This window comes from Nelumbo nucifera, chromosome 2, assembly GCF_055504915.1.
Source record: "Nelumbo nucifera cultivar China Antique chromosome 2, China Antique-T2T, whole genome shotgun sequence".
Taxonomy (NCBI): Eukaryota; Viridiplantae; Streptophyta; class Magnoliopsida; order Proteales; family Nelumbonaceae; genus Nelumbo; species Nelumbo nucifera.
In genome coordinates, this window is record NC_142650.1 from 17,935,076 (window position 1) to 17,957,655 (window position 22,580).

Below are 22,580 nucleotides of genomic sequence, written 5' to 3' on the forward strand. Positions count from 1 at the left end.
CTCCTGGTGTAAGGGGGAGGAAGCTGTTCCCGTAAATGTTTTTTTGAGGTTCCTTTTCTCTTTTGACAAAAAAAAAAAGGAATCAATTAATTTGTGTACAAAGTTGCATCGTACAATAATGTTCTTATTTTTACATCCAAAGAAAAGCGAATCGGAACTATAATTACTTGATAAACCAAAATCATCTGCGACCCACCAAAATAATGCTCCTCTATTCAATTCTAGGACTGACAATATGCCTATTACAGAGGTCAACTTTTTGAGCCTCACCTGCTTAGCTGGTAGGCTTTGCTGCCATCCAACTGAGGTAACATCATCAGGCACCCTGTATATGTTCAGAAATTACACTATGGTTTGAGATTAATCCGCCTATGGTTTTCTCTCAAGTCTCAAGTCTCGACATGTTATTTTGCATATTCACACATCTTCGACTGTAAATTTCTCCTGCCTGTCTGAAGCAGCTTTGCTGCCCATCCATCTCATGGAGCTTATTCAAGCACTGTATATGTCTTCACATATTATACAATGATCTGAGATCAATCTTCCAATGATGCTCCCTTCTTCGATTCTTAATCTTCTACTCATCCTGTTCCAGAGGTGGACTCCATAAGTCTCTCCACTCAATTGATGCAGCTTTGCTGATATCCATCTCGACATTGCTGGATTTTGTGGTCGCTGAAAAAACCCATCTATCTTATTCCAAGCCACTGGATAGAAGGCCATTGGTGGCAAGACTGTGAAGTTATACCCAGGCATTTTCTCCACCCTCTGTGTCACCCTTGAAACCAGATATGGCCCATTGTATCCCCATTTGTTTCCATTAAAAGTGATGGAGAATTCCTCCATGAAATTTAAAAGAAGTGGGTGATTCTTATCAAACACCAGAACAGCATTATTAAGCCGGGTCCAGCTCCCGGTCTCTGCATCCATACTCTGTGCTCCAATTGAGTTCCTCAAACCTGAAAACTTCTTCAGGATTATGAAGTCTGTGTCCATGTAAACACCCCCATACTTGTACAAAACTGCAAGCCTGAGCAGATTAGATAGATTTTGGGCTAATGGAATTTCACCAGGATCCTTGTTCCCTTTCTTGATCTCATCAAACCAGGTAATAGCTGCTGTGTTCTCAAAGAGATATGGCAAATCTGGTGTGACCGCGAGAACTTTGAAACCACGATCGTGCAGCGGTTTCAGGATATGGCCTCCATGTCTAGAATCCATAGTTGCAGATAGAATCATCAAGCATCCATGAGGGTGGGCTTTGAAGAGGCTCTCTAAGGCAAAGAATTCTCTTCGACGGAAGGTTCTTGCAGGCGAAATCCACGTCATGAAGAACTTCATCTCACACCGGCTTTGGAAGAACTTCCCGGCTCGCCTGGCAAACTGCCGGGCCAAAGCGGTTGGCCGTAATATCTCGAATTCCAGCGGCTTTCTATGAAACCGTGCTATTCCTTGCTGCTCGGTGACATTGATCGAAGGAGGAGGGTCTTTGATACAAGCCTCCTCTACTTCCCGTTTCACAGAAAGCAGCGATAGAGGTGAAGAAATTGACTTGAATTGCCGGTGAGCTTTGTGGGAAGGAAACACAAGGGTGGTGTCTCGTTTGTGTCTTGATGCAGCATCATGGAGGAAGAGATTGCAGAGAGTACTGCCAGCAAAGAGAGCAACAAAGAGGAGAGCGGCAAATGAGATGGTAGAGAAGATGGAGAATTTCATGTTACCAAGCCGCCATGAATTGAACCTATTCCTTGTTAGATTTTGCACACTGTTACGCGAGAACTCAAAAGACCAAAACGATATAAGCAAGAAGCAGAGCTTGGGCGGAGCGTTCATGGCAGGGAGAGGAGTGAGAGAAGGAAAGACTAAACGAAATATCGGAATTTGGACTGCAACTCTGGAAGGTTTCACTTGTAATTTAGTCCATGTGGGCGGCTAGCCCTCGCCCCTCAGGCGAGTTGAGAGAGAAAACTGGAGTTTGGAGTGGAACTTCAAACTTGAAAATTTCCAACTTCCATTATGTTTCGTGACTTGGTAGTTAACTTCTGGATTTACACTTTTATTTCCCGCGGCAGACTGTAACTGTTTGGTCGGTTTAACACCTTTTCCGGGTCGTCGAACCATTCCAAGTCTACATTCTAGACCAGTATAAACGGATAATCTGTTCTGCAATTTGTTCGTAAATGATAAGCCAGGTGGCAATAGTTAGCAACTGTTAAGGGCGACGTGGACAGCGAGCGAGCGTGATGGTGATAGCTGCGAGTCTGCTCTGCAGCTGCCGCCACCGCAGCGTGGCCGGATCAGGCGACTCAGGACGCAGGAAACAGCTCATCCTGAGCTCCCACTCCCACTGAGGTTTCTAATTCTATGGTGGTAAATGTAGTAAATTAATCACCAGATTCTTCCTTATTTAAGAAAAAAGGATAGGAGTTCTGAGATGCAGTTTTTCAGTACACCGGGGTCTAAAGTAAAATGGGAGGTTAATGATTTGGAAGCGGTTGGATGGACACTGACACAGCAGATAGCAGAAGGCCAAGGCCGGACTACAAAGCTTGTCCCATTATTACCTCAAGAGAAGAGTCAAGACTGGAAACATCATGGGTCCAGTCCAGTTGTGCTGGCCTACTGGCCCTCTCCATTATCCAACATTAGCAAATTGAAAAATCCTTTGGCAACCCTAAATAGTAAATACCCTCCTCAATTAATCTGGCTAGCACCGCCTCCGCCCGCCATGGCCCATTGCAAATGGCGTCGAGATGACGCTCAAATAGCTCTGCACAGAGAAACCTAACATCCCCCGGCCAGTTGTCGATCGGTCCACTGTCTGTAGGCAAAGCACGGGTCCTCCAACATCAATCGGTCAGGGAATGAGACTTGGGACCTGGGTTAGTGAGAAGTTTTATCCACACATCTGTGTACGTGGAGAGAGCTTCTCCCGTGTATTTTGTCATATTCTGTCAGATGTATGTCAGTCTCTTTCTTTAGAGTTTAGACTTTAGACAATTCATGTGCCTCAATCTGATGAAACACTAGATAAGGTTTCCTTTACAGTTGATAGTACTTAGTACTCCACCTTTTCAATCAGTTCTGTTTAGAAGGAAAACCAAGTTTGATCAATTTGGACTTTGTAGGAAACAACCTGCTTTACGCTTAGGCTTGTAGGCTTAATTACAAAATCATTATATCAGAATTCTGATGCTAATTAAAATCTTGGGTTTCTCTTTTTTGGAACCAAGATCAATGGTTAATTATTAGCCTAATTAACAAGGAAGACGCATGGGCTTTTCCTGATAAAGGTGGGGAAGGTGGTCCAAAAAGCTTCTACTATATAGTTTGCTGTCCTCTCCCCTTTCTCATTAGAATAATTTTGATCCAAATAGTCGCATGCCCTGTAGTTGTAGTTTAAGGACCTCTTTGGTGATTGTTTTAAGCCGTATTCGGTTTGGTAGAAATGAAACTGATAGAAGAAAACATAGCGTTAGTTTTTCTTTTTATTTTCCTATCAAACAAAACATAGCATTACTTTAAACTTTAAACTTTCTAAAGCAATTCGACAATTTGGACTCATACCATATATTTATTCACCATTTATAGCAATGATGACGATGGATGAAATGGTAGGGTCCATATATTCTCTTTGTCATCACCCTCTTTTCATTGATAATCTCTTGCCACGTGGCAAGAAAGAATCTTTTTCTTTTTTATTATGATTTTATATAAAAAACTTAAAAGTAATTATTATTTAGATGTGGGGTTTGAGGCTGATGTGGACACCACTAAGCAAAAGGCCAAAAGCACGTTAATCGAATCGAAGGGACCACGCCACTCACCAGGTTGATAATGGTTTGGCTTTTCGGTCGGGGTTCACCTTTTACATATCGTAAATAATAGAAAGATTGAATAAAACATCACACAATAATGCCTAGAGCCCGCAGGCATAAATTAGCTTTTCTTTTTTTCTTTTTCTCTTTTTCCTTTCCTTTGATGATCACACTAAAAGCAATTATAGAACCTGTACCGAATACCAAACTAAATTTTTATCTGAGTGTTTGGTATCGTCGTGTTGTGTGAATATAAACATTTTTATATTTTTGGTAGGTTGATTGAATATTACCTTTTTATATTTTTTTGGGTAAATTATAAAGACCCCTGTACTATCGTGTCACTGATAAATATTTTCTGAATTTTTGTTTGCGACAAAATCCCATAAATTTTTACTTTGCCATAAATACCCCTTTTATTCCAGTTTTGTTTGTTAATTTCAAAAAAAAAAAAAATTCATTCAGCTGTTTATTTTTTTTTTTAATTCCCAACCTATCATTTTCTTATTTATTTGAACGATTTATGATTTGATTAATTTTCTTAATATAACATTGAAGCCATTTTCTCCTTCTCCTTGCTCCAATTTGACCTGTTCATGGGCCAGGCTTTTACTCTTTATTAACATAAATTTTTCAGGCCCGAGTCCAAGTCCGGCCCAACCAATGGGCTTAAAACTTGGGCCGAACCCGGCCCTCATAAAAAGCCTGAAGCCTGGGCCCGAGCCCAAAGCCCGACCTGGGAGTCTGAGTGCCAGTGCCCTCTGAGGATTGACAGAATGGTGCCTGCTAAGTTTGTCGATTCCTAGGAGTCTGAGAGTGAGAATAAAAACTGAGAAAGTGAGAAGATAGAAGATGACAATAGTGCCGGCTAGAGAGAGAGAGAGAGAGAGAGAGAGAGAGAGAGAGAGAGCTCATTGCTCGAGAGAGAGACGATTTAGATCTGGTGGCGCCAGCCGCCGGTGCCTGAGTTTGTAGAATGAAAACGGTGCGCCTAGGTTCTAGTGGCATCGGCTAGAGAGAGAACTAAAAGATAGAAGACCTAGTTCTAAGAAGAGAGAGAACTGAGAATGATAAGAAAGAAGATGAAAATGGTGCCGACTGGAGAGAGAGAGAGAGAGAGAGAGAGAGAGAGAGAGAGAGATGACTAGTTCTGGTGGCGCTAGCTGCCGGTGCTTGAGTTCGCAGGTGCAGCTAGGTTCGCCGGTTCTGAGAGTTGAGAGGGAGAAATGGGAGCCGCTTTTGAGAGTGAGAGTGAGAAAGGATAATGAAAAGAAAAGTATTTAGGGTTAGGGTTAGGCAGTTTAGGAAAAGTTGGGCCAGGCCGGGCTGGGCTCTGGTCGGGTTTTTTAAACAAATCCCGAGCCTGGCCTGTAAAATAGTCGGGCTCGGGCTTTTAGGCCTGAGGTCAATCCCGCGGGCTAAAACACATGCTCAAGCCCGTTCGGGGGCCGGGCTGGCCCATCGGACTACCCGACCCATGAACAAGTCTAGCTCCAATAGATCCTTGCAAATTTTTCGTTGGATTCAAATTTAAATGAAATGGTAGAGTTTCTTTCCTAATAGGTATAAGTTTATGGTTTTGTTTATTTTTTCTTGATTTATTGGAGAAAGGAGTTGATAATTTTTATGTTTTAAGATGATGAGAGACATTCATGAAAATGAAATGAATAAAAAATTAATTTTTTTTTCTATGCCATTGAAATGATTCTTGTTATTATAACTAATTTCATTTGGAGAAATGGAGGTATTTTTGATCAAATAGGATTTAAGAAAAAGGGCAAGAAAAATAAAATAAGGAAAATTTAGGTGGTCATTTTGATAATTTAACACATTCCATCATCTCACTAGGGGTATTTGTTACAAAGTGAAAGAGTTCAAGGGGTCTATTGCAAATAAAAATTTATGGGACATTTATCTATCACTAACCCCATAGTGCAAGCGAGTCTTTTTAATTTGTCCTACTTTTTTTTTTCTTTTACTTTGGATTATATGATATTCATTTTTAGAGTGTTGGGACTCGGGAGTGGCACATCGAATAATACAATTCTATACACACATGGAAAGAAAGAAAATGAAAATAACAAAATCCAAAGAAAGATAAGAGAGAATACCAAATTTAACATGATTCAACCAAAATATTTGTCAACAAATAGCACCATAGAACTCTTCACTATAAATTATGGGGTACTCTTTTGTATTGGGATTAGTGACAATTACCTCTTAAACTTATTTGTGATAAAGATCCTCCTGAACTTTCACTTTAGGACAAATAACCCCTTCATTAGAGTTCCATCAGTTAATTTTGAAAAAGATTGTCATTTATTGTTTAAATTTGTTTTAAATCCTAAATTACCTTTTTCTTATTTATTTGAATAATTTATGATTCAATTAATTTTTTAAATATAATATTGAAGTCCTCTAGGTTGCTCTAATAGATCTTTGTAGATTTTTAATTATATTTAATATTCAAATGAAACAGGGGGGGTTTCTTTATAATAGGTATAACAAGAATCTTTCTCCTCACTTAACACTTAGGCCTCGTTCACTTTTCAGTAAATTACTTACTTGGGTAAATACAGTTATTTGGGTAAGTTTTTCCTGGGAAACACTTACTCGAATAAGTGCATTTACCCATGTTCTTTTATTACTCATGTAAATAAGGAAATGATAATTTTATCCATAAAATTCCATTATTAAAAGGGGCATTTTTGTCCCATTCAAGTGTTGGCAACTTTCCTCCTAGGTGGGAAAGTTATTTACCCACCAGGTAAGTGATACCCAGGAAAATTAACTTTCCCTGGTCCCCACATAAATCTGAAAAAGAACATGGGATTCTTGATCAATAGGAACCAAAATCCCATTGGCCAACTTTCCCCCCTCTCAAAATTCGAAAAAGGAACACCCCTTTAATTCTTTTCTCTTCACTTGAAAACAATTTGAAATCTTAGAATGAGAAACCCAACCAATAGAGAGCGGTTGAGAGTAATTTGACTGCAGTCCTATGGTTGCTTCCATCGACCAATCATTTTCATGGTACAACAGATTACACGGGATTAAACTAAAAGTGAGATTCATCTGTGGTTTATGTGAGTCCGGATCTGCTCCTCACACTGACCTCACAGCATGTCTTGGCCACACATTAGAAACATCTCCCATAATTGTATTTATTATTCATGGGGTGATGTTTCCTATACACAGTGAAATGTGGCTGTGAGGAGTAGATCCCAATTCAGTTTATACACCATGAAAACAAAACTAAAGAGTGGTGGGAATAAGAAAAAGGTCACTAGAAAAGATTGGTATGCTCCGCACAGAGCGTTCCTCACGCCGACCTTACAGCCACATCCCAAACTCTATGAATAAAAAATACATGGTGGGATTGGAAACATCTCTCCATGAATAAAAAATACAAATATGAGAGATATTTCCCAATGTTCGGTGGGATGTGGCTGTAAGGAGTAGATCCAATCATCCAAACTCTACGCGGAGTGTCTTAAGTTAAATAGTTGGAATCTCCTGCCATCAAAACACGTTCCAACACTCTACCAACAAGATTTGACACCGAACATCTCACAATGAGACTAGGACCCACCATACAAGTGAGACCATGAGATATGTGGTGTCAGATCCAGTTGGTAGGGTGTTGGAACATATTCATTGGCAGGTGATTCGGACTCTAAACTAAAGAGTGTTGGACTCGGCTCTCGCACACTTCAACTCTTATATCTTATTGACGTGGTTTGTTTTACTATGAATTCGGATTTATTCCTCACAAAGCGTACTTTATATCATCTTAGTCCAAAAAAAGAGGGGGGAGGAAGAAATTTGGCCCTATAGGTTAAATGGTGGGTACCCTATTTAAGTCCCTCTTTACAAAACAAAAAGAAACAAAATCCAAGTTATTACAGACAGATAAAATTTTATTGTCCACCAAATAATTAGAAAAAACAAGCCCATGGGAAAGACGAACAAAAAGATCCATTTAAAGCCGATCGAGACTGCAATCAAGGAATCCGAAAACACCCACAACACTCATCGCTTCCTGAGCCATATAGTCCCTAGCTGCAGCAAAGATAAAACTCCTAGTTAGAGAAGAAAAGGCCACCACACCATATGTATTATGAACCTCTATCGATAACAAACCACCTGCCCTTGCCTTAGAGCTGACAACTTATAAACAGGATACTTGATCGAAGAAGAAACAACAGAAATTATATCAAAATCAGTAAAAGATTTATAGTCGTGATTGGACAATCACACTTTAGACTCAAACGTTTGGAAAGAGTATAAATACATATTCGTACTCCTTCCAAACTGGGTCTTAATTATTAATGTTTGGAGATCCACCATTTCCTCGGAATCTTGCTAGGCTAGCCAGTATACAAAGTGTTCACATCTCCGACCCACAACGCCCCACAGAACATCCCTATCGTGTATTGGGAACATCTCCCTATGATAGTATCAAAACCGATGATGTCATCATTGGGAGATGTTCCCAATACATGGCGGGAATGTGCTGTGGGGCATTGGGCGGATCGATAACAGAAGACAAAATAGGAAAATCCCCATTAAAAGTAAAAAGGAGAAGAGAATTACACAGCTCTAGTTACAAGACAAGCAAAAAACACAAATAAACATTCTCCTCTAGATGACCACAGAAAATACACGGCCAATGCATGTCAAAACCCCTCGCCACAAACATACCGAAAACTGTCACAAAACCTCTAACAATTCTCCAAATAAAGAATTTAAACGTAAGCAGTACATTCCACTTTAGTACCTTGTATTTTGGGATAGTGTCAAGTTAGTACCAGAACTTTCAAACGTGTCATTGCAGTATCTAAACTTTCAAAAAGTGTCAAGTTGGTCCATGCCGTTAACCGACCGTCAGTTATCTGTTGAGAAAGTCAAAACTACCATTCAAAAGAAGACATTGTACATTGCCTTCTACCTTGAGACTGAATCAGTTATCTTCAAAGAAAAAGAGAGAAAAACATAAAATATGAGAGAAACAATAATTGAAAGCAAAGAAATAATTAGACAAGAATGCATTTCAGATCTAAAGGTAGAAGACAACAACTTCATTAGTTTAGAATCTCAAACACCTCAATCGGTTCAGTCTCAAGGTAAAAGACAATGAACAGTTCTTTTGAAGGGTAGTTTTGACATTTTCAATGATAACTGGTGATCGGTTAACGACAGGGACCAACTTGACACATTTTGAAAGTTTAGATACTGCAGTGACACGTTTGAAAGTTTGGGTACTAACTTGACACTACCCCTAAAAGTTCAGGTACTAAAGTGGAATTTTCCCTTTTAACTTTCAAATTTTGGAGAAAAAGCTTTTATGAGAAGAATTCAATATGGTGGCCTTATGCTGCCAGCAATTGAAAATAAGCATCATTCTTTCTATCTTATGTACTTGATGTTATTGTTTTCAGAAAGAATTGTCTCCAATGTACAGTTGCGATGTACTTCGAAGAGCAAATCCGATTTCTTTTACTAAGATAGTATCGTAACTTAGTGGGGCCACTACAGATGCTCACTTGTAAGATCATAATTTTTGATTGGGCAAATTTCTTGAACTGGTTCTACTGTTTAGTTATTTAACTAACTATACCCTTATTGTTTAACTATTGTCTTGAACCACCCCAGACAGGTAAAGATCAAAAGTATACTTACCAAATATCCTTAAAAAACAGTCTGAATCTTTATCGCGGACCACCTTTCCCGCCCACCACCAAAATTGTCCTTCTGCCCTGACTTGTAAGGCTCACAACGGCCACCACTGCCTACACAGTTGCAACGACATATCTGCTACTGCTTCCATGACTGCAACTACCATAATGCGTGCTTGTTCTGCTCCTTCTCAATCTCGGTGTAATAAGACCTCAATCAAGCAGCATCCGTTTGACTTATGTTATTCAGAATGTTAGACGAGATCTGATCCATTCTCCCTGACTTTCCAAAACTCCATCTTCTATTATCTTTCCGGTAGTCAAAGCTAGAATTCTCCCTCTGTTCCTTATCTTTCTTCATCCCTAAAACCCCATTTCCGTTTTCTTTCCTATGAATATAACCTTAGGCTTTAGCAACAAACCATCGACAACTTTAGCAGGCCTGTTGAAGATAGGTTGTCTGTTGAATAAAGCTAATGCCTATTGAAACTTCAACAATAAACCGTCGACAACTTCAAGCTTTAGGCTTTGCTCAACGAGCTAATCAAAGGTAGGGAGATTGTGCTGAAGCTGCAAGTCCTAGACCCATCTTTGCCTGCAGAGATGCGGGAAATGTTGGCACAGAAGGGACTAATCATAGCAGACTCTATTGCACATAGCCCTCAGTTCTAACGCGGATTTCTTCTGGCCAATCTGTATTCTACATTTTGTGAATTGTCACACCCCCTGTTGGGTTTTGGTTGTAGTTTCAGCTAAATGTGGGTGCATGCAAAGTGGAGAAACAAAGGACTTACATGCAGCAGATTGAAGTAAAATACATAGCAAGAGAAAGGGCTGAAATTACTTCATACGTATTTTGGTTTCTCTTGGTTAGAGTCATACAAGAATAGCTTCTTGAGCAAGCCAAATAGAAGCTTCTTCAAGTATACCTTTTCAACTAACCCAGGTTTACAAAAAGTAGAAAATGACCCAACTAAAGTTATTTTTTTACAATTGTAGAAAAAGACAAAATAAGTATAAAATAGTTTAACTTCTTAGCACATTAACTGTAACATTCTCCCCCTTAATGTGTTGTTGTTGGACTCTTAATGCTTTTCTTAATTCTTCAAATTTCTCTCTTGCCAATGGCTTGGTGAAAATTGAGCTAATTGTTCTTGAGTCCTACAATACAGTAGTTCAATTTCTCCATCTTCAATGGCATCTCAAATGAAGTGATGTTTAAGAGCAATGTGCTTGATTATGCTATGATAACACAGGTTATTTGACATAGCTGGTGATGCGCAATCTGCTCACTCCCTCGTGTCTGATGAATGGGCTCGAACTAGGATTTGATCTGGTAGTGCTGAGCTATGCTACCGAGCTGGAAACTGTAAGTGATGGAGGTAGATTTGGCCCGACCCCTTGGCTGTGCGACACGTGGAAGAAGACAAGATGACTTGGCAGGAACGCCAGCTCGGTACGATGACTTAGCACGGCCGTATCCCGAAAAGAGGCCCGAACTCTCGAGCTCCCCAAAGAGAGGCCCGAGTTCCCGAGCTCCCCAAAAGAAAACCCGAGCTCTCCTTAAAGGATCCTGAAGGTAATAGCGAAGCCCGCGAGAGGCAAGGCCGGGGCCAACCCACCTCGAGCCAGTTCGGATCATGTGCCAGCACTTCGGGACAGTAGGATCTGCTCATCCGAGCTCAAGACTTCATCTCGTGCACCACTCCGGCACCTCGGCTCCAGGTTGCGCGACTGTGAAACTATATCTGACATCCGTACTCTGAGACAACACGCTTGACTAATCTAGGTCTGACAGACGACAATCACGCCGTAACGGCCACCAGCCACCGCCATCTCATTCATGGCAGAGGCAGCCCTGACATTGAAGATAGTGGCGGTTATACCTACCCCCCCATAGAGGCGGTTATGCCTGACTTAGCAGAAATTTGGGAGTAAGTGCACCAGGTGGCTATAAGAGGCTTCCCCCCCCCCCCCCCCCCCCCCCCCCCCCCCCCACCAAGAGAAGGAAGTATGTGATATTTTGTGCTTTCTGGTCTTGTAATCCATCATTTTCCTCGCCTTCCCAAGAGCATTAACTTGAGCTTCGGAGTGTTCCTACCGGGTTCCTCCCCAGAAGTCTCAATTTTCTTCCTTGTTTCAGGCATCTTCAGCTCTGTCAAAGGCAAGGTGACCGGCAGCTAGGACCGACCGGATTGCGCATCATCATTTGGTGCCGTCTGTGGGAAGACTTCAAAAGGCCTCCCCTAACCTTTAACTCTCTCTCTCTCAAAGAAACCTTTAGTATCCATGGCTTCCTCTAGCAGTAACAGGCACAACGCCGACTTGAAGGTTGTAGGGGAACACCCTCAGCTCGCCACTGTATGCATTGGATAGTTCATTGTCCCCCTCTCGGCAGGCGGAATCCCTAGCCTCAATGCACCAAGCACGGTAGCACCGGTGAGTGTTCCCCTTCCCCTCCCTATTGAAACAACCTTCGCCGAACCGACCGTTGTCCCTTTGGCGACTAGTCAGAATCAACTTGATGACTTGATGCAATGCATGCGGGCCATGCAAGCCCAATTGCAACAGTTCCAGCACCATCAACTCCATTAGCAGCAAGTACTACACAACATTTCTCAGTGTCACTACCAACAGCAGTTTCCCCAACTGCCTCTAAACCAACCGTAGCTCCCACCTCGGCACCCTGCTGTCAAGCCGGTCAAGCCCTCTCCTCAGGGCGGGTGCCTTCGCCAAGGGGAAGCTTTCCAACAGATCAACCCCTCCAGAAGCCCGACCTCATCCCCGAGCAGGAGGGAAAGACTAATTACCCCCGCCTCACAGCTTGCCGGCGGATTACGAACCTCCCAGCCGATCAGGTCGGCACCTCGGCACTCTAAGTTTGGGCTTCTGCTCGTAGAGAACCAATTCGGCGTCCTGGTCGCGGATTACCACCAACAGTCCGGGCCCATTGAGCTCGGTAACACCGAGGCCAACAACGCCAATACCGAGCCTTCCAAGCCGCAGCGGCGGTGTCGACGAAGTTTTCGAACTACCACCCGCGTCTTGCCCAAGCTCTGAGGCAAAGAAGCAAGCTCGGACGAGGTAAAGGTTGCTCCTATTCTTTCAGTCCCTTCCCCCCTGTCATCAGAACTCCTCGCCGTTTCCATGCCCAAGGACTTCAAACTCCCCCCACTAGACAAATATTATGGGTCCTTTGACCCTAGTGATCATATTGATGCTTTCCAGTCCCAGATGCACCTGGCGAGGGCCAGCGAGTCCTGCATTTGCGTGGCCTTCACCACCACCTTCAGGGGAGTTGCCCGCACTTGGTACCGGAACCTGGCCCCCGGGTCGATAAGGAGCTGGACCCAGTTTGTACAAGCCTTCACCGTGCACTTTGTTACTAGTAAGCGGTGTCCCCGAACCGAGAGCCTCCTCGGGATAGTCCAGAGGGAAGGAGAATCCATCCAAGGCTATATCAAACGGTTCAACGATGCATGTTTGCAGATATCGCGCCTAGACCCCGCGGTACAGCTCGCGGCAGCCAAGAGGGGGGTGACGCACAAGAAATTCAAATGGCACTTGGTGGTCAGCCAACCCGTGACCATAGCTGAATTCCTCAAGCTTGCAGACAGATTCATAAGGACAGAGGAGGAGATCAACCAGAGGACTGAGGGCGGGTTTGAAAAAAGGAAGAGGGAAACCAAACTCTCCAACCAGGATGACAGGAGGAAGAAAGACCCTGCTCGGGTTGCGAAGCCAAGTCAGTCATTCCGAGCTCCCATGGCGGATCGGGTGGACTACACGCCCTTGAACGTGAAGCGGGCTGAGATACTGATAACGATCAAGGATGCCCCGTACGTAAAGTGGCCCCCTCGTCTGAAAGGGAACCTGAACGAGAGGAACAAAAATTTGTATTGCAGCTTTCATAGAGACCACGATCATAGCACTGAGCATTGTAATAATCTCCACGACGAGATAGAAGAACTTATTCGTCGCGGGTACTTAAGAAATTTTGTACAGCATAATAGTAATAATAACAATAATAAGATAGGTCGACAGGGGGAGCACAATAGAGATGCCCCGGAGTCCAGCAACCGGCCGGCAGAATAGTCACAGAAGCAGCCCCCAGAGGAAAGGCCAGTTCGGGGAACGATCCATGTGATTGTTGGAGGATCGATTGTAGCAGGATGCACCTCGGCAGTAGCTCGGACATGAACCCGTGAGGCCTTCAGAGAAGAACAAAACCCCCCAAAGCGGCAAAGTATGGAAGACCCCATATTCTTCATCGAGGATGATGCGCGCGGGGTTCACTAGCCCCACGACGACGCCCTCATCATAAAGGTAAGGATCAATGACTTCGAGGTCAGGCGCGTACTGGTTGACTCGGGCAGCTCGGCAGATATTCTCTTCAAAGCCGCGTTCGACCAACTTCAGTTGCAGGGGAGCGACTTAAAAGCCGCAAACACTCCTTTGGTGGGCTTCAGCGGAGAAGAAGTCAGACCCCTCAGAAAAGTGACAGTACCTGTGGAAGTCGGCACATGGCCCTGCGTAGTCAGAATTAACCACGACTTCCTGGTGGTCGCAACCCCCTCCCCATACAATGCCATAATAGGTCGGTCGATCACCCACATCCTACGAGCAGTGGTCTCCACTTATCATTTGGCAATGAAGTTCCCTATAGACTTTGGTGTGGGGGTAGCGCGGGGCGACCAGCTCGAGTCCCGCAAGTGCTATGTTGCCGCCCTAAAGGGAAAGACCAAGGTGGCCAGCGGCCTCGAACTGGAGCGGCCTACAGAGCAAGGCGAAGAGCGAGCTGCGCCAACGAAAGAAACAATCGCTGTTCCAATCTCAGCCGCAGACCTAGCTCGGACGCTCCAGATCGGTGCTTCCGTCCAAGAACCCCTACGAACCAAACTGGTAAGTTTCTTACTCCAAAATTTAGACGTTTTTGCATGGTCTGCGACAGAGATGCCCGGTATAAACCTCGACCTTATAACTCACAAGCTGAATACTGACCCTGTAGTTAGGCCTGTTAGATAGAAGAAATGCAACCTAGCCCCAGAGCGCTAGAGGGCAGTCGATGAGGAGGTCGAGAAGCTCCTCGCAGCAGACTTCATAAAGGAAGTTCATTACCCGAGCTGGGTGGCCAACCCAGTTCTGGTGAAAAAGGCGAACGGCAAGTGGCGCATGTGCGTCGACTACACCGACCTAAACCGAGCTTACCCAAAAGATTGCTTCCCCCTCCCCAAGATCGACCGCCTAGTGGACACGACCTCGAGACACGAGTTGCTAAGCTTCTTGGATGCCTACTCAGGCTACAACCAAATTAGGATGGACCCATCTGACGAGAAAAAAACCGCCTTCATAACTGAGTTCGGGCTGTACTACTACAAGGTCATGCCCTTCGGAGTGAAAAATGCTAGGGCAACCTTTCAAAGGCTTGTGAATAAGCTGTTTCAACCCTTAATTGGCACAAAGATAGAATGTTATGTAGACGACATGGTCGTCAAAACACAGTTTTCGCATGAATTAATACAAGACTTGCATTCCGTCTTCCAAATTCTGCGTCAATTTAGCATGAAACTAAACCCAAATAAGTGTGTCTTCGGTGTCACCTCGGGTAAGTTCCTAGGGTACATCGTCAACCGACGCGGTATTGAGGCCAACCCGGACAAAATAAAGGCCATCGTAGATATGAGACCACCCCGAAAAGTGAAAGAGATTCAGAGGCTAAGCGGCAGAATAGCCGCTCTGAGTCGTTTCATGTCTAAATCAACAAATCGTTGCCTTCCCTTCTTCAAGGCAATAAAAGGCAAAGGGTTCGAGTGGAACCCAGAATGCCAGCTCGCGTTTAACGAGCTCAAAAGATACCTCGCCAGTATCCCAGTTTTGACCCGGTTCGAAGAGGGTAATGTTTTAGAACTGTACCTCTTGGCAAGCGACGAGGTGGTCAGTTTGGTACTGATAAAGGAAGCAGATCGGGTCCAACGACCTATCTACTATGTTAGTAAAATATTGCAAGGGGCAGAAATGAGATATCCAAAGATAGAAAAGCTAGCATATGCGCTGGTCATTGCGGCCCGCAAACTCCGCCCGTATTTCCAAGCCCATACCATCATCGTCCTCATCGACAAACCCTTGAGGCAAGTATTACTCAGGCCCGAGGTCTCTGGTCGATTGACAAAGTGGGCCATCGAACTCAGTGAGTACGACCTCTAGTACAAGCCACGAACCGCTATCAAAGCCCAAGCCTTAGTGGATTTTGTCATAGAATGCACGTTCAGCTCCGAGGTCCTTAACCCGGTTGAGCACGAGGCTCCCAGTTCAGGTGAGCTCGGTATCTCTCCTGGTTAGGCCGAGCGCGAACTGGGATGAAGAGCCCTAGATCCTTCACGTAGATGGCTCCTCAAATCAGTAGGGCAACGGAGCCGGTGTAGTTTTTCATGGTCCGAGTGGCACGAAACTGGAGTACGTGCTACGCTTCGAGTTTGCGGCATCCAACAATGAGGCAGAATACGAGGCATTGATAGCCGGGCTAGCCCTGACGCGAGTGGTAAAAGCAAAACACATAGTCATCTGCAGCGATTCCCAGCTTGTGATCAACCAAGTTACAGGCGAATACGAAGCCCACGAGCCAACTCTGATCGCCTACTTGGCAAAGGTAAAAGAGGCTCTACTTAGCTTCCAGTCACACTTCATCAAGCAAATCCCGAGGTCGGAGAACGCTGAGGTCGATGCCCTATTCCGGTTAGCCAGCACTAGTGACAACACCATGAGAACTGTGTACATAGAGGACCTACCTCGGCCTAGCATTCTCCGGGGGGCAGAGAAGGTCGCCCCTGTCGCCCAAGCAGAGCTGAGCTGGATTGATCCACTCGCGAGCTTCCTACTACACGGAACCCTCCCCGCAGAGTGCAACACCGCCAGGAGGGTAGAGCATCAGGTAGCTAAGTACGTCATGATAAATGGACGACTGTACCGAAGATCCTACGCTACTTGCGGCCTCCCGAAGCCGAGCTCGTACTCCACGACATTCACGAAGGCCTGTGTGGCAGACACCTGGGGGGCAGGGCCCTCGCTCAGAAAGCACTACGACAAGGGTACTATTGGCCAACAATGAAAGCAAACGCCGTCGAGGTAGTCAGGAAGTGCGATAAGTGCCAAAAGCACGCCAATATTCACCACCAACCCGCCGCCGACCTCAAGTATCTCACCAGCCCATAGCCCTTCGCACAATGGGGTATCGACCTACTCGGGCCATTCCCGCCAATAGCGGGAGGAAGGAAGTTCCTAGTAGTGGCAATAGATTACTTCACCAAGTGGGTTGAAGCTGAAACTCTCGTAACCATCACAACTCGAAACGTCCAGAACTTCTTCTGGAAGAACATAGTGTGTCGCTTTGGGCTACCTCGGGTACTAATCTCCGACAATGGCAAGTAGTTCGAGGACATCAAATTCCAAGAGTGGTGCCAAGACATGGGGATCCGGCAAAACTTCACGTCGGTGGCGCACCCACAAGAAAATGGTCAGGCATAAGTCACAAACAGAGCTATCCTCCGTGGACTAAAGGCCAGGCTAGACCGAGCTAAAGGGTTATGGGCAGACGAACTGCCCAGCGTCCTATGGGCATATCGAACTACTGAGAAAACCGCCACTAGAGAAACTCCCTTCAGCCTCACCTATGGCATAGAGGCAGTCATCCCAGCCAAAATTGAAATCCCCTCACTTTGGTTGGAAGCATACAACGACAATACTAATAACGACGGGCTACGTACCAACTTCGATCTACTTGACGAGGTGAGGGACCTCGCGTACATTAGGACTGCAGCATACCAGCAAAGGGTAGCTCGGTACTACAACGCCAAAGTCAAGAGGCGAAACTTCCGTGTCGACGACCTAGTTCTCCGCAAGGTCATGGTACTTGAGCCCGGCGTCAGCAAACTCGGGCTGAACTGGGAAGGACCCTACCGAATAAAGAGAGCACTCGGAGGAGCGTACGAGCTCGAGACCCTGGAGGGTAGGCAAATACCCCGAGCTTGGAACATCGTCAACCTAAGGCGATATTACCTATAAATTGCCGAACTGAGCGGACCAGACCACCTCTCCGGCATGGGCAAGAAACCTAGGAAGATATCCTGAGTTAAAGCGCCGAGCTGAGGATGACCTTGGGAACTCATCAGCGCAAGCAAAGTGTTAGCACCAAAGGAGCAGGCAACACGAATATGAAACCCGGGGTGTAAAGCTCACTCCAAGACAGGTAGAGAACAGCTCGTGCATGTAGCCTTACTATGTCAGCTCATCTCAAGGAATCCCCCCCGTCTCGGGGACCTAACTCTATGCAGTTCAGCAACATAATTACTTCGGCTAAAAAGAAATAGCTACGCAACACTTAACAAAAAAAAGTATTTCATTACCAATATTTGCTTTACAATGTTCACAAGAAAAGAAAGAAGAAATGAGCTCGCAGGCTCGACACATCACTTCGGGCTCACAGGCCCGGTACACATCACTACGGGGCTACATCCCCTTTACCCTTAGAAGGGACCTCGGCAGCACTCGGGGAATCGGCTTCAACGTCAGAATCCAGATCTTCATCGGCTGCAACAGCCATCTCCGAAGTAATGCACGAGGTGGTGATGGCATGAATATCGAGCTCGGGGTAGGCGTGCCTTATCATCCACCAGCTCAGCTTGAAGCCCCTCCGGTATGAGCCCACCATTAGGTCGTCAAAGCGCTCCGACGCGATGTAATCATCGACGACCTTCACCTTTGTATCCTCAAGGGCCTGGAAGAATATCTCGGATTTCTCCTTGATATCGGCCTTGAGGTATTCCACCTCGTGCTCCAGGACGCCCTTCGAAGTCGTGAGGTGCTTCACGACCGGCCTCATAGCACCGTTCTCTCTCCGGAGTCTCTCCAGTTCGCTCATCTGAACTAAAGCTTCACCTTCAAGGTGGTGGACCCGCTCCCGAACTGACCCCAAAGCCTCTTCGGTAGTCCGCGCCCGCTCCTGAGCCGACCCCAAAGCTTCTTCGGCAGCTTGTGCCCGCTTCAAGTTCCTCTCTGCCTGAATTGTCAGGGCATGAATAGAGGAGTTCGCCTGCCAAACAAAGAGTCAGTTCGGCAAGAACATAAAAGAGAATGAAAAAAGCATAAAGGGAAGACTTCGACAACCTACCACCATGACGTGAGACGTTGCACGTGTGGCGATGTGGTTGAGAGGGAGCTCGGACCAGGCCGCTACCTCGCTCGAGTACACGGCCTACTGGCCCTTGCGAAGAGCGCAACTCGGAGTTAGCACACTGCCAACCCCCTCCTGGCTCCCCGAGCTGGAGAAAACAGTCGGAGTACGAGAGGCCTCCGTAGTCTCAGTCTCCCGAGCCTCTGCAATGTCGGGCTCCGCTGCCATCTCGGGGATGGGCCTTGCCGCCTCGGTTTCCCTGGGAGAGTCCAGGTTGATGACCGGAGGCTGACTCGGGACTTCGGGCTCCATGGCCTGAGGAGACTCCACCCGAGCCCGCTTGGTGACCCGCTTCCTTCTCTTCATTCCGACGAGCAAGTTGGCGCTGTGAGTCTTCTTTGCTTCCATAATTCCTGCAAAAAGGAGCTCGGCATCAGTACCAAACAAAAAAAAATTCTAAGTAAAGAAGCCTATCCGGACTCACACCGGCCTGAATAAGCTTGGCCTCCGTGAGATATTATTCGCACTCGAGCCCGACCTGGGCCCAGGATTGAAAGGTCTCCGCCATGTCTTTGTCTAACATGATGCCGAGATCAGGGACGACTGCCCTCCAATGGGTAGGAAACGGCCACCCCGTAACACTTTGGACCACGAAGTAGTCCCGCTTCCATGCCGAGACTTTGTTTGGGAGTTTGTGAAGGAGTTTGAACCCCAGGCGAGGTGATAGGTAGTAAGCCCGCCTATGCTCGAGAAGGTAGCTCGCTTGTTTCTTGAGCATAAGAAGGGCAGAAAAAATTTCCAAGTCTAAAGGGATGACGAACTCGCAACAGAGGGATATGGTCCCGACAAGGTTGCGAATAGAGTTCGGGTGAAGTTGACCTACCGAGACACCAAAGTGGTTCAAGACTTCGATGATTAAAGGGTGAAGAGGAAGGCGCAGCCCGGCATTGAGCTGCTCCCGGAAAACCACAATCTCATCTAGACCGTGCTCCCAAGGGAAGTTGCCCGAAGGTAAGCTATATGCATACTCGGGCAGGTTGAATTGATGAACAAGAGACCGAAGTCTCTCAGACGTCATAATAGAAGGTCCGAATGTGTCCGGCATCCGAACCTGACGCGAGGTGGACTCTAGGCTACCCAAGGTAGCCCGGGTTGAAGGCCCTACCTCGGGCTCATCAAGAAGGTTGTCAAAGGAGTCAGCCCGGCCCGAGGTCCCCGCTTCAGGCCCTTCTAGAAGGTTATCTAAACTACCCGAACAACTGGAACTAGACGTCGCGAAAGGAAAAGGAGAGGAAATTGAAAAAGGCTAAGGGAACTCACCAAGGAGAACGCTACCGAACTAAGGAGAATGACGTGAGCTGGGGACTTTGGACGCGAGCTCAAGGAACGATCGTTGAAACTTGGCGAAGGAAAAGTGGCCAGGGACCCCACTATTTATAGCCATTGTACCCGTGCATCAACAGTTGAGATCGAAGCCATCCAACGACTCTCAGGAAAATCGGTTGCACGACCCCCGAGGTGAAATCAGTTTACCGCGAATTTTTGACGTCCGATAGTTGATAAATCGTTTGACATCCGTGCGTGAGCTGTATGCGACCCGATCTGACTCTGGTCAAGCCGCGTTGACCCTGGTTGAACCAAGAACATAAGCGGGTCAGACCGCGGAATCTCCGAATTGGACTAAGCATGCCACGGAGCAAATCCACCCGTCAGTCAGTAAACTCCCCATGCCGGGTCAAGACCTCGGGCATGGGGAGTGGGGGCAATTGATGGAGGTAGATTTGGCTCGACCCCTTGGCTGTGCGACACGTGGAAGAAGACAAGATGACTTGGCAGGAACGCCAGCTTGGCACGATGACTTAGCACGGCCGTATCCCGAAAAGAGGCCCAAACTCCCGAGCTCCCCAAAGAGAGGCCCGAGTTCCCGAGCTCCCCAAAAGGAAACCCGAGCTCTCCCTAAAGGATCCCGAGGGTAACAGCGAAGCCCGCGAGAGGCAAGGCCGGGGCCAGCCCACCTTGAGCCAGTTCGGATCATGTGCCAGCACTTCGGGACAGTAGGATCTGCTCATCCGAGCTCAAGACTTCATCTCGCACACCACTCCGGCACCTCGGCTCCAGGTTGCGCGACTGTGAAACTATATCTGACATCCGTACTCTGAGACAACACGCTTGACTGATCTGGGTCTGACAGACGACAATCACGCCGTAACGGCCACCTGCCACCGCCATCTCAGTCATGGTAGAGGCGGCCCTGACAGAGAAGATAGTGGCGGTTATACATGCCCCCCCACAGAGGCGGTTATGCCTGACTTAGCAGAAATTTGGGAGTAAGTGCACTAAGTGGCTATAAGAGGCCTTCCCCCCCAAGAGAAGGAAGTATGTGATATTTTGTGCTTTCTGGTCTTGTAATCCATCATTTTCCTCGCCTTCCCAAGAGCATTAACTTGAGCTTCAGAGTGTTCCTACCGGGTTCGTCCCCGGAAGTCTCCATTTTCTTCCTTGTTTCAGGCATCTTCAGCTCTGTCAAAGGCAAGGTGACCGGCAGCTAGGACCGACTGGATTGCGCATCATCAGTAAGTCAGAGCTGAAAAGAGCTGTGAAGAAAGAAAGATTAGAGTGCTCGGGTAGGTTTTACCCAGGAGAACACTCTAATTCTTAAGTCAGAATAGGGGTTTATGAGAGAATATGTGAGAAAGTCTAATAGCTTTGGTGTGCATACGTTTTAGAGTGGTTCTAAGGTTCAGGTGCCATCAGGCAACGTCTCTGAGGCTTCTGCGGAGCTATTTTCGTAGTTTGAGGCATGCTGGACTGTCAGTTGTTAGATTCGTGCGGCAATTACAGATTGCCTGCGGGTCTTGTGGCGTACGGTTCGGTGAGTTGTTCCTATGGTTGCGGTAACGGTGCTTATGAGGGCACGACATGTGGAACGGTTTTAGACGAGCTTGTATTGTCGGCGGGCCGAGCTCACCCTAGCTCGGCCACACACCTGATGTTGGTTGCCACGTGTTGGTTTGTCAAGCTGTCTTGCTGAGTTGGATCCGGTGTTGCCACCAACGTCCACATGTCGGTAGCTACATGGGGTGACCAAAATGCCCCTCATCAATAGCAATGGTAGATTTGTTGTCACAATGGATCACTATAGCATTCTCTTGCTTCTCATTAATATCTTCTATAATTCTCCTAAGCCAAATTATTTGAGATGTTGCCAATTATGCTGAAACATACTCTGCTTCTACTGAAGATTGAGCCATTGATTTTTGCTTCTTTGAGCACCAAGAAAGCACACCACTACCAAAGGAAAAACAAGAGCCAAAGGTGCTCTTCATGTCATCAGCACATCCTCCTCAATCAATCTTACTTCATTTCCTCTGTCATATTTGATTTCATAATCCATGGTGCCTTGCATATACCTTAGCACTCTTTTTGCAGCCCCAAAATGAATGTGATTGGGACTGTTCATAAATCTGGACAATAAACTGGTAGCAAACATGATGTCCGACCTTGTATTAGTGAGATAAAATAGGTTTCCAATCAAGCTTCTATACAAGGTTTCATCCACCTTCTTACCACCATCTTCTTTCATTACTTTTTCATTAACAACCAATGGAATAGCTACAGGTTTGCACCCAAGCATTTTGAATCTTTTGAGAACTTTTTTAGCATACTTGCTTTGACAAATGAAAACACCATCATCAACTTGATAAATTTCAATACGAAGAAAGTGATGTAACAGTAGTCCCATATCGCTCATTTCATATTTTTTCACCATTTCATTTTTGAAATCTTCAATCATTTTCATATTATTTCCAGTAAACACCAAGTCATCAACATAAAAAGCAATAATGAAAACATCATTTATACCTTGTTTCTTCACATACAAAGTAGGTTTACTCTTGCTTTTCATGAACCCTTTTTCAA

The 22,580-nt window shown here is 45.8% G+C and overlaps 1 protein-coding gene across 1 annotated transcript; it reads right to left on the reverse strand.

Moving 5' to 3' along the window:
- Positions 1-53: 53 nt before the first annotated feature.
- Positions 54-2,120, reverse strand: LOC104596957 (uncharacterized). The gene has a single exon (XM_010258287.3). The coding sequence runs from the start codon at positions 1,831-1,833 to the stop codon at positions 493-495; it is 1,341 nt and encodes a 446-aa protein (XP_010256589.1). The 5' UTR covers positions 1,834-2,120; the 3' UTR covers positions 54-492.
- Between the last annotated feature and the right edge of the window lie 20,460 nt (positions 2,121-22,580).